At 45.7% G+C, this 12,981-nt stretch overlaps 1 protein-coding gene across 6 annotated transcripts in view; it reads right to left on the reverse strand.

Moving 5' to 3' along the window:
• Window positions 1–2,439, reverse strand: part of GAB1 (GRB2 associated binding protein 1) — a 95,946-nt gene extending 93,507 nt beyond the window's left edge. For 3 of the 6 annotated variants that reach the window (XM_031588834.2, XM_090138611.1, XM_031588832.2), the window contains exon 1: window positions 1,865–2,435. In XM_031588834.2, coding sequence (XP_031444694.2) covers window positions 1,865–1,936 — 72 coding nt within the window. In that variant the 5' untranslated portion in view covers window positions 1,937–2,435. Of the gene's footprint in view, window positions 1–1,864 lie in introns of all 6 variants that reach the window. The other 3 variants (XM_090138610.1, XM_090138613.1, XM_031588833.2) reach the window with 2 other exon arrangements.
• Window positions 2,440–12,981: the final 10,542 nt, after the last annotated feature.

The raw sequence follows: 12,981 nt of genomic DNA on the forward strand, positions 1-12,981 counted from the left end.
ACTTAAAATTCACTCACATTTGTCAACCTCTGTTTTGCTTAAAATGACTATTACTTTTACACCTTTAAAATGAACCTTTAGCCCACAGCTGATCAGGCACCACAGGCAAGCAAGAGGCATTTTACTTCAAATCCTGCTTTCTCTTATGCAGGAGTGTACAAGCAGAAATCAGTTGGCAATGATGTGCAACTTATGACCTTATAGCCTCCAGTGCATCCAGATGCTAAATCAAGTCCTGCTGATGTGAGCCTGCCATATGCTCACTCATCTCATACACTGCATCTTCAAAAAGCAGATCCCTGCTTCAAGTGAAAATAAATTACTTTTTGAGGACAGGGTGCCACTTGATGAAAAGTATGGTCAGTTTTTCCCTCAAAGGTTCTGATGTTATTCTAATATGGAAGCAGAAATACACTGAAAGGACCGTTACGTGGGAAAAAAGCTAACATCTTTAGGAACTCATTTATGGTATCATTTTTGGACAGCAAACTCTCGCTTACACTTTCTTCCATAATTAATGAGACTGTACGTGATTTGGAGCTCGAGTGGGAAATTAACTCAAGCTTGAGCAAAATGGAGTTTTCCCAACCGCTACAGAGTGGTACAGCGGCATCCTCTGAGAGCACATACACACACACACAGAGGACCAGGCAAAAATGCAGCCCATGCCCAATCCACCAGGGAAGCACAACCCTCCCGCGTCCCATCAGGTCACGGTCTGCAGATCTGATCCTGCGTCCTCTGCATTCATGGGATTTTTGCCATTGGGAACCGGTGAATGGACTGTTCCTCTGTGTTGAAGCTTGAAGAGTCCTTTTTCACCAATTCCCTGGAATGTAAAAAATTGTCCGCAAAAGCAACAGTTCTTTTTCAAGAAGCGATCGTTAATCGCTAACAGATGAAAAACAGCGTGGTTACACTCGGTTCCACGCTCATGAATCCTCAGATCAAGGTTTAGCTTGTTTCGAAAACACTGATCATTGCAAAGGCCGTTTCTATTTCAATCCCACCTAACAGGCTTTAGGAAAACAAAAGTTAAAAAAAAAAAAAAGTTTTTAAGAGAGATTGAGAGAATAAAGAAAAAAAAACCACCCAACATTTCGTACCAATTACACAGATCCCGTGGAGCTGTGCCGGTGCCAATGGGAAAGGGCCCGGCTCAGAGGCTCCTGGCATCACCCGCACCTCCTACGTGACCCGACAGCGGCCCGGCAGCACCCCGTGCCCCAGCCTGGCCGCTGCCCTGTCACCGAATCTGCCCTCTCAGCACACACGCTCCATTTTCCTGCGAACTTAAATGTCAGCTCCTCTAAAACGTCCACTTCTGAGCAACGGCGGGCAGACAGGAAAAGAAAAAAGGCACACGCTTCGTGCAACCTCCCTCCTCCCCCTTCGGTTCCCCCCCCTCCCGATCTACAGAGCTCCGCTCCCAAGGGCAAAGGCTCCCGGCGGCAGGAGGGCTCCGCGCAGGGCATCCCGGCGGCGGCGCCCCCGGCCGACAGCGACATTCCGCCGCTCCTCGAGCAGCCCCGGCTCCCGAGCAGCACCGGCGGCGGCGGCCGGCGAGTGTTTACGTTTAAAATACATTTACACGGAGCTCGGATCCAAAGGGAAGAAGGGAAAAAAACTCCGCCCCCCTCTCGCTCCCCGACTCTCTCGGAAAAGCGATCGAAGCGAAGCAGAAACACCCGAGAGAAATAATAATAAGAAAGAAAGAAAGAAGAGAAGGAAAGCGGGGTCGGGAAGGCGGCGGGACGCCGCCGGGCGGAGGGCGCACCGTCCGGGCCCGGCGGGAGGAACGGCGCGGCGGAGGCCGGGCCGGGCGGGGGGAGCGGGAGCGCCGCGAGGGGAAGGGGACACTCACGTAGCGCTTCAACTTCTTCTCCGGTGGGGACTTTCGGAGCCAGCCCGAGCAGACCACCTCCCCGCCGCTCATGGCTGGGCCGCCCGCCTCGTCCTCCTCCTCCTCCTCCTTCTCCTCCTCCGGCGGCAGCGGCCGGGCCGGGCCGAGGGAGCCCCGAGACGCGGTGGCAGCACCGCGCCCGCTCCGGCCTCCTGGGGCTGCGGGGCGAGGGAAGGGGCGGGAGGGAGGAGGGCTGGGCGCGGGCTGTGTGTGTCTGTGTCTCACGCACAACGAGCGGCCGGAGCGGAGGGCGAGCGGGGCCGGGGCGGGAGGCTCCCCTTCCTCCTCCTTCTCCTCCTCCCGCAGCCGCCGTCTCACACGCGCATCGGGAGAGCCGACAGGGGCGGCCGCCGCCCCTCCGCCGCAACTCGAGCTCCGGCGTCCCGGGGCAGGCTGCGGCCGTCGCTCCGCCTGGCTGGCACCGCCCCGCAGCCCGGGACCCTCCCGCCCCTCGGCCCCGCTGCCTGGCGGGACGCTGCCTTCCTCCTCCTCCTGCGCCGGGAGGAGGGGGGGAACGGCCCCTCCGCCGCCTCCTTCGGCGGGGCGGGAGCCACCGCCTCCCCCCCCCCACCCCGCCGCGGGGCCGGCTCTTCTCCGGCCCGCAGGGATCCGTCCCGCTCCTCGCGGCCCCCACCCCTCAGCGGTGCCGGCACCTCCCCGCTCCGCCCGCCCCCGGGTGTCCCGAGCGGCGGCTGCCCCGAAACTCGGCCGGAGCCTCTCGCACAAACGAGGGCCGGGCGGGGCGGGCACGCGTTTCCAGAGGCTGCTGGGAGCTGTAGTCGGCACGGAGGGAGCGGCCGAAGGGGAATGCGGCGGCGCGGTGGGACGGGCGCTGGCGGCGGCCGTGCGCTGAGGGGAGGGACGGGGAGGGGGTGGAAAGAGACGGGGAAGAAGCGCAGCTCGCCTTTCCTAGCCCACCTCGAGTCGCTTTTAGGTCCGGTTTGGGGCGTGGGGGAGCGCTCTGGGGCCCTCTGTGAGAGAGCGGCGATCTGAATAACAAAGCTGCGGCCGGAGCGGTGGTTAGCGCTGTGAAACGCGACACAGCTCATTAGAGATGAAAAAGAAGAGAAAGCTATAAAAACTGCATTAAAAACACCTCGGCGAAAGTAAGCTCCTGTCAGCAAGTCTGAAGTTGCCTCGACGAAAAAAAAAAAAAGAGAAGAGAAGAGAAGAGAAGAGAAGAGAAGAGAAGAGAAGAGAAGAGAAGAGAAGAGAAGAGAAGAGAAGAGAAGAGAAGAGAAGAGAAGCCGCAGTAGAAGTTGGGCTGTGAGCCGGAGAAGCCGGCACCCGGAGCTTTGCCGAGCCAGCCGCTGCTGCCGCCGTCAGCTATGCCCCCGGGCGTGCGGGGTGCGCGCCTGCTGGGCTCCCCTTCGGCAGCCGTGCGAGTCGTCGCCGGCGGGGGAAGCGAGGAGGCTGATGTGTGAGGCGATCCCAACTGCCGTTCAGTTAAAAGACCAAACTCGTTCAATAAGTCGTTTCTGATAATGCTTTCCGCCAAAAAAATAAAAAAAGTTTCTACAAACAAAAATATAGGCTCGGTGGTTTGTTTTGTTTTCCCGTATGATTTAATTGCAGGCTTTGGGATGGGACCGCTGTCTGCTAGCAGCAGTGCTCTTCCACCGCAGACAACTAGTCCCCCTAGTGTGCCTTCGCTGCAGGAAGTGCGCTGCTGCTTGCTGGGACCCGTCAGGGTGCGTTGTATTAGATTGTCAGACAGCGCCTGTATCATTTTACCGGGGTCATTTGCAGAAATAACAGGAAAATGAGAGGTGAAAGCCTGGAGCCATTAAAAATCCGTGCAGATGTTCACCCTAATTATTTTCTTTTATTCATGTAGCTTTAACGACTGGCAAAGCGCTATTAAGTGTGAAAAGAAAGGTGGTAAAAGAGCACAATAATTCTGCCAAAAAAAAAAAAAATTAAAACAGCCAAATGTTGTTCTTTGTCAACATTAAAAGTGTGTGCATCCGAGCATCCAGGTGGTCCTCACTGACATCTCTGCACACCAACCTGCAACTGCATCAGTGGGCCCCAGGAAGCACAAAAGAAGTGTTGTGATGTGTGGAGCTGGTGACGATGGACTGAAATGGCAGTGCTAGGTCTAAATTTTAAGCTGACTTTTGCTAAAACTCTTTTGTTTAAGCTGCTAATGCAATTTTTTAAGAATTTCCACATTATCTCAAAATGTCAGATAAGACCACAATGTTTTCCACTCTTCTTTAGAAACCTGGAGGCAATTTAGTATTATCAGAGCACAGATAGGTAGAATCAGTGTGAATAAAAATTCCATCATCGTCAGGATGTTATAGCATGATCCAATCGTCTGTTTAAATCCCGCTAATTAGCCCTAATCTCAAGGGCTAATCAAATAAAGACAGTCTTTTGGCTTAAACAGACTCTACGGAAGCACCAACATAACAAGTTACCTAACCTGAAGACACACAATTGTCCAATTTCAAAACACAGTATTTGTATATTGAAATACACGGAGACCAGCGTTGCCCTGGAGTCCAGCTTTCATTTGTCACACAGTTTCAATAACAATCCATTTTCTTGAAAATAGTTTTGCAGAGCCACACTTTGTGTGTGAGTTACATCTCTGCAGTGGAATGATCAATTACAGCAGAAATAATGTCAAAAATAGCAATGAATAAGTAATAAGAACTTCCTTCTAGGCCATATCTTGTTGTTAAGAATTGCTGAATTTGGTAAAACGTCCAATATCAAAGAAAGATTTCCAAGTGACTAAGGTCTTGTCTAATGGGATGATGCTTTTCTAATAACAGTAGATTTCCCTTCCTGCTCTCAGGCATTTGAATTACCCATTCCTGAAATTAGGATAAAAGTCACAGAGACCTCCATCAAGAGTAGAAGTTTTGGCTAGTTTTCGTGCTGTGATTTGGCTTTGAGACTTAAAACAAGGCCAAGCACGGCCTGTTTTGATGCTATCCCGATCTCATGCAGGGAGGCACGGGCCCAGCTGATCACGGCGTGCTGGGGAAACTAACATGGAGTCACTGCATCACGCTGCCCTTGGGCTGGCTGGCTGCTGTGGCAGTGTGTGAGGATGCGGCTGCCCTCTCCTCTTGGTCCCTGCAGCTTATAACCATACAAGAGTGCTGTTATTCAGGAAGCTCGCAGAATAAAGATCCTTTGAGCTCAATTAATTGCACCGGGGAGATCTTTTGTGTTTTTGTTCAAGAACTATCCTGGAGGGAAAGGGATTTACTTTGCCTTGCTAGCTTGTCAGTGATGGCCCAAAAAGCTGAAGAGGTTTTGCTGTGCACACTATAATCAGTCCTGCTCTTCAGTTTTCTAAAGACTTCATTCTGAGTAAGTGATGCCTTTTTTTTTTTTTTTTTTTTTTTTTTACACATGAGCTTCCCTTGATTTACACTGTCTGTTTTCTTACAAGCAGTAAGGAAACGATGCACTGCCACCAGTTACGTTGCAGAGGCTTTCCCCATTTCTAAAAACGCAGCTTACAATTGGTATTTACATGTAGCCAAGGAGCAGACGTGCCCAGCTGAGCTGTGAAAGAAGGGAGCTCGGCTGGAATTCCCACTGGCTATAATGCCAGCATAACTCCAGGCCCAGCTTCTACACAGTTGCATGTGTTACTATTTATGAACCCCTGTTGTCGCCCAACTCAGCATCCATTTTATGATCAGACACTGCCACGAGCTGCGTTGTGTGGAACTCTGAACAAAACACTAAGTGATACTGCACCTTGCTTTGTGACTGCTCTTTCCCTAGCATAGCTAATTGCCTTGGACATCAGATGCCTCTGCCTTGAGTTGTCTCAGTTGCTGCCTTCCTTCTATGAAAGATGCCTTCGTTCCTCTGCTGACTTTGTGTTCATTTATGAGTGCCTTCTAAAGTGTTTTAAATGGCTTCTCCAAAATTTCAGAGTAGACTGTTTATATAGCTCACCACATAAAGTAGGTCATGTGTAAATCAATTTGCTCCTGGTTTGCCTGCCAAGCCCTCTTGACAAAGGAAACAGGAGCTGATAGATGAGGAGATTAAATTCCTATGGATTTGTTTCTAAAAATATAAATGATACTAATTTCTCATGCAAATGGCTTAGGAATTTTAGACTTGCATAATAAAACACCGCTTGCTACACATCTTGACTTTGTGTTATATAATGTGAAAAAACTACACATTCCTCCAGTAGTTTCGCACTGCTGCCTCATTCAGCTGTGGCTCCTCCTGATGATGCCTGAGCTTTTCCATGCCCTTTGCATAAATAAAGCTTGCACTTGGTCATGTCACAAGAAAGTTAAAACTCTAATGAAGAAAAAATGTATTTTATATCTCAGACTGTATAGCAAAACATGTTTGGATAATTATGCAACAGTGAATTGGTGCAAAAATCTTTCAAGCTTGAAAAAAATCTCCAGCAGACATTTGTTTTCTTCTCATCTCTCTCCCTTTAGTTCAGAAATATTCAATAAATTCAATCTATGGAGTTCTTTTGTCACTGGATGACATCATCCAGTATTTACTGATTTCAGACTGCAGTTTTTTTAGATCATTTGGTAAATAGATTTAGAAGAGTAATACAAACCAGATTTAATTAGATGAGATGATTTAATATCCATACACTTTAGAATTGTTTACAAGTCATTAAACTAGCTTTTGTCTGATTTCTATTATTCCTTTCAAGATTGATGCAGGTAAATAGATGTCTACATTGCAAAACTCATTAAAAAAATAAGAGCAGTTTTCATTTCTTTATTGGTGTAATACACTGAAAATTTCCTTGCGATTTGTTTAGAAAACTCTCCTTCCCACTCCTGAAATGGAAATTCACTGATAAATGTTGGTCCTTTGTTTTTTGCAAGGGGATCAATTGACTACCATGCTCATGCAAGGGAGTAAGAAAGAAGGAGCAGGCAAGCTGGTTGGCCAGCCATCCAGAGACGTCCTCAGATCTGTACTGCTTGTAAAATGAATCAGCAATATTTTCCCTCCATAAGGACGATACCTTTGCACCTATCCTAGAGTGCTGAAAACAAGTTGGCTTCTTCTGAACACAGGAAGGATTTCACAAAGTTCTGCAGGATGGAAACTTAACAAGACGAGGTTGATTTGATCCTGTAATAGGAATATGAATTACTGTAAAGATGACTTTTCAGGAGAAATTGTAATGCATGGTCATACAAGAGACCAGACCATGGTGTGCGTAGCCAAGATTTCATCACCCAAACCCAAAGACACACAGTGAAAGATGTATTGAATTCTTCCCCTCCAAAAAATTATTGAAGTGTAGAGAGTAGGGGGAAACTAGTTAAAGGCTGAGAGACAGCAAATGAGAAGATCTTTCAGGATGAAGGTTTCTGTGTCAACATAAAAAAAAAAAAAGCATCTATCAAAGCACCTATCATCACAAAGCAGGGATGACAGCTAGGAAGTACCTTTCTAACAAGTTCTCAGACTTCAGAATCACACATTGGAACCCAAACTCACGTTATTTGGGATCTGCTGCTTTGCAGAGAAATTATTATGAATTATCTTATCTGCAGACTTAGGGATACCTCCTTCAGAAATCATTAGCCTTCATTCTAATCAGTAGCTCTTCAGACAGCCACATTTAATCTCTTCTGTCTCACTTGAAGAAAAAGAAATGCCTGCCTTCCACCCTAATACTTTCTACCCAAGTAAGGACAGTTTAAGAGTTGGTTCTGGCAATCGCCTACAGCATCAGCCAAAGAGGAGTCCTATTGTATTTAGCCAACAAGCAGTACAAGTCATCTAGGCTGGATTTCATCCCACTGTAGTCATCTACAGTGAGGTCATTTGCATACGAGTTACTCATCTACACATCCTTTATAGTCAGTGGTGAGATATAACCAGATAGGATGCATTTTGTCTCTTCCAAAGGAAGATGTTTAAGATGATTGGTTGAATTGCATTCTTGAAGTGCTTCTTTATCTGCACTGACAATAAGAAGAGTCAGAACAAGCAGCTTGGCAGGAGACAGACAGCTTTGCTAGTAAAATGTAAAGCTAGGTAAAATGAAACCTCAGCACCTAAGTCAGGAAAGCAAATATATTCTCGGAGATGAATGCCAGTCCCAAATTATTATGGTTATTACTGTTGTTGTTATCCTATTACCATAATTCAGTAATTAAAAATCTTAGGAGTCTAGTGTTTTTGAGAATTTTCAAGGTCCTCAGACTTGATCAATAGGAATAGATCTACTAAATTTACAAGTTAGATAAAAAGATTTGAAAAACAGGATAAAGCACTTTGCAGCGAAGCCAGGACAATCCTTTCTAAGCAGAGCAACCAGGAGAGAAATGTCTTTCTACAGTTACTTATAAAACCTTCAGTGCTTGGGCTTAAATCTCTCACAGCCCACTTTGTAGAAGATATAAGTGTTTCTAACATTGCTTTTACTTAATCAACCCCTACTACAGTATCTAAGGTCTCTATAACAGTGACAGGCTGAGAGAGCCAGAGCCTTTCAGCCTGGAGAATAGGAAGCTCCAGGGGACCTTATAGAGGCCTTCCAGTATCTGAAGAAGGCCTACAGGAAAGCTGGGCAGGAATTCTTATAAGGTCGTGTAGAGACAGGATGAGAGAAAAGGGCTTTAAACCAGAAGGGGGTGGATATAGACTAGATAGTAGGAAGAAATTCTTTACAGTGAGGGTGATGAGACACTAGAACAGGTTGCTCAGTAAGGCTGTGAATGCCCCCTCCCTGGGAGCACTCAAGGCAGGCTGCGTGGGGCTGCGAGTGGGAGGCATTCCTGTATACAGTAAGGGGGTTGCAACTAGATGATCTTAAGGGTTCCTTTCAACCCAAACCATTCTATGATCCTATGATTTAAAAACACCCATAAGTGGAGTAGGAAGGTGTACTACTTTTCTGCCTTTCCAAACAGAGGAATATCTACCTGTGCAAGATTTTTATTATTTTATTTTAAAATCAAGTATTTCGACACTGGACTCTTTCTTCATGAGAAGAAAATTCTTAAGTTTGAACACTTTCAGGCTCAGTCTGTTGTTTTTTTTTTTTTTTCTTCTGACTATTACACTGTCAAGAGCACATAGTAGTGGAGTAAAGTGGATGTTCTCAGTTAAGTGAGGAGTGTATCATACTGTCTAGATTTGAATTACATCTTCTGTTTCCATATTCCTCAAGCCAGAAAGAAAAATTTAGGTTGAATCTGACAGGTAGTACCACAATCAGGGAAAGAGAAACATCTGGCCCTAAGGTTACACAGCATCCAAAACAACGTAAAAACATGAGAGAGAAACTGTACAGCAGGAGAGCAGTGGAGCCACAGCTCTCTTTCAGAATGTACAAAGTTAAGTCTAGAAAGAATGAGAGGAAGGGCATATAATCAATAAATATACAGATGTTATAATTAAGAAATATACAAGAGCATTTGACTAAGCAGGTTATTACACCTGAAGAATAGACATAGGGCCTACCCTTGTCCTAGGCTCACTGTAAAACTCCAAAGGAGGGATTTCCAGAAAGAGAGCCATCCCCACTCGTAGTCAGCTCTTAAATGGGGTCCAGGAGAGGTGGAGCTAACCTCCACCCCTTCTGGCAGCACAGGTGAATTGCCTTCACTTGTCCTCCCAGGGCTGACTCATTGCTTGCTTCAGGTGATCAATCAGAGGTTCAGGCTGTGATTCAGCAGTTCCCATACAAAGGGATAACTACACTTAATTTTACAAATGACGTTATCAGGTTCAAAATTTAGGGAGATTGTTCCTTTCCCTTATGTTTTTCCCAGGACTTCTGGAGAACAATCAGAGTTCTTCACAATGAAAAATGAGAGAAGAATCTGAGGAACAGTGAGGAAAAGAATTCAATTGGTATAGACTCATTTTTGCCAACTCATTTTGCCAAACTCAGATCAAATTTGAGGAGTTCAATCCAATTCATGAAGATTAAAAATTCTCTCCCTCATCTCCTTGGCACGAAATCATGCTTCTGTCATTTTTTTCAGTGGAGTTTGAGTGTTAAGAGTCTTTGTCTCTTCCACCGCTCCTCAGCAAAGTACTACAAACTCTTCCTTGCTTCTTCTGGGCACAAACTTGTTTTTTAAATAAAGAAGAATCAAAGGAGAGGAAAAAGATATTTCCAAGTTATACGTGAATAGATATGATGTTCTATTTGTATTTAAATAAAAAATTACTTCACATTCTAAAGGATTCAATTTCACCATTTCTTCTGGAGTATATAGCTTATGCTCTTTTGCATGTTGTACATGTATGCTGTGGGCATTTACAGATAGCTCTTCACAGTTTTCAAGATGCAAGTCTTTAGGAAAGCACTTGGCATTTCAGGAGCAGAATACTTATTTTTTATTACTGTTGTTTGGTGCAGCTATTGTGGCATAATTTTGAATTGGTCGCTTGCACTGCTGAGTACTGAAGCTTATTCCAGAGCACTGTGGCAGGCAGGCAGTCACAGACATTCTTGTCATTCATTATCTGTTACACAAATACAGTAGGAAAAAAGTGCTACACTGAGGTTCGTGCTAGGGCCATGAGGCCATTGGTGTAGGCCTCAGATATCATTAAGGTGTTTCATCACATGCACTGAATATTTAACAAAGTATTCCACTGTTCTCATTTTTTTCTGGAGAAAAAATAGAAATTTTAAAGCATGAGTGTTAAAAGAAATTCAAAACATAATGTTGCTTGGTACTGATTAACTTTTTCTCCCTTCCTACCTCTCTCCTTCCCTCCTTCCTTTCTTCCCTCCTTCCTTCTGCCCTTCCTTCCTCCCTTCCTCCCTCTCTCCTTCCTCCCTTACTTCCTCCCTTCTTCCCTTCCTCCCTCCCTCCTTCCTTCCGTCCTTTCCTTCCCTCCCTCCTTTCTTACCTCCTTGCTTTTTTTCCTTCCTCCCTTCCTTCATCCCTTCCTTCTTTCCCTCCCTCCCTCCTTCCTTTTCTCCTTCCCTCCTTCCCTCCTTCTCTCCATCCATCCTCCCTTCCTCCCTTCCTCCCTCCCTTCCTTCCTTCCTTCCTTCCTTTTTTTTTTTTTCCCCTTAAAGTTGCACATACAAGAGTTGTCTTTAAGAATTTAAACATAATGTTTTTAGATCACTTGAAACCTTCCTGCAGGTATTCTTTTTCCTCTGGAAGCTGGCTGTTTCCTTTGTGTGGGGAAGAAATCAGTGACATAAACAAAACAAAGAAAAAAAAAAAAACAAAACATGGAAAACAGAGAGAAGGTTACAAACAGAAAAGAAGCACTGGGTAATCTGTGGTTAACTCACTTCTTCAGGGAATGGAAGGGTCAGTTTTGATCCCTGCCTTTTCTGAAATGGAGAAGAACTTGAATCTGCCTACGCTTTCTATGTGGGCACCTGAACTGCAAAGTATTTTTCTTGGGCATACTGTTTTCTTATGCCTTTTTGTTGCTCAGAAGTTTTATTTTAGAATTAAGAAATATGTGTTAATGCAAATCAATATTTTCTGAGGAAAAGGTATTTCTTGGAGCTTTGCTTTAGTGATGAGGGCCTACCTGGGAAGTGAAGGTTGCTGTACAGCAATCAGCATGGCGCACAAGAGCAGCTCAGGACTTGCCTGTAGACTCTATCTTCATCCTCAGGAGCAGCAGCATTTAGTTTAGCAGGAGTGGCATGGTTTCCCAAAATGAGGATGGAAGGATCGGAAGGCTCAGTGAGAATTTTCAGAAGGCTGAGAAGCATTATGATGGGTGGGAAGGGGGTCTGTGTCTCTCCCGTGGGTGACATCTGTCCCTTCTCATTGGAGGGGCTGAAGTTCAAAGTAGAGGTTAAGGGAAGCAGAACTCCAGCACACCAGCTGGACTTTTGCCTTGTCCAGAAAGCCTCGGTTATCCAGTATGGTAAGAAATGAAGCTGCTGCTTACTTGATCAGCTACACAATTCTAGCACTGGGTGTCAGAGTCAGTACATGACAGAGTACTCACAATCCCCTCGAGAAGCAATGTTTTGCAATAGGTGTGAAATGAGTGTGGCACCTCAGCTCACTCCCTTGAGAAGAGCAAGACAGAGGTTTCAGACACTGCTGCAGCGACAGAGGGTTGTCCTGAGCTTGGGAGGACAGAAGGAGGCTGTCAGGGCCAGGCACACAGGATTAGCCAAGAACTGATAAAGGCAGAGGTTGGAGCCAAGCATACAAATGTGGAAGGAGGTGACCCATGGCCATAAGCAATGGTATTATTTGAGGCAACTGCTTGTGTGTAGCCAGCTCCCTCTCCGAAGGGTGTCCTGCCCCTCATATTTTAACCTGTTGTGTAAACACAGAATGTCAGCCTTCCCATGAAGGAACATCTCTGCTCAAACACAACAATCTTGATCTGGATGTTGTATGTATGTAATACCATGCACAGATAGCAGGAAGATCTGAGTTTGCAATGCTTAGTTCCGTGCTAATCCTCAGCCTCCCACATACAACAAACTAGAAATAATAAAGTGTTGTGATCTAACAGCAGGAATCTAGAGCATCCTTTCTGCTCTAGACATCTTTGGCAGCGAGAAAGGATAGGTAACACCACAAAACAACAACAAAAGTGAACAAACAAAAAAGAACTGAGCTGAAGCTGTCAAACTTTTGGATAGCTACAGGCATCGAGTGTGAGATAATTTTCCTTTTTTTTTTTTTTTTTTTTTTCCCTTTATTTAGGTGAACCCACAACTTTTGCTGCACAGCACCAAGGCTCTTCAAGGAAACAAGCAGCTCTGGTGTGCCTTTCTCGCACTCACAGCTCTGTTTCTCTGTGCTCAGTGGGACAAAGTGCACTGCAGCAGCTCCGTCAGTTGCAATGGCAAGTTTTTTCCTCTTCCTGGCACAGCTGTTTGTGTGTTTACTGTAGAAAAAAAATGAGGTACTTAATGCCATTTCAAAAGCTCCCAACACACCTAATTGAGCAAAGCCAGATAGAGACACAGTGATAATAAGCTAAAGTCTAATTTGTTCAACGCATGTGCAGATTTGATAAAAGCCTATCTAGGACCCAACCAAAGGTTAAAAGTGGTTTGAAATCCCTCCACACGATAAGGTGAGGAGAAGTAGCATAACCTCAGCTGTATTTTATGACATCGATCACTTTTATGC

This window comes from Phasianus colchicus, chromosome 4 (assembly GCF_987193195.1).
Source record: "Phasianus colchicus chromosome 4, bPhaCol1.hap1.1, whole genome shotgun sequence".
Classification (NCBI taxonomy): Eukaryota; Metazoa; Chordata; class Aves; order Galliformes; family Phasianidae; genus Phasianus; species Phasianus colchicus.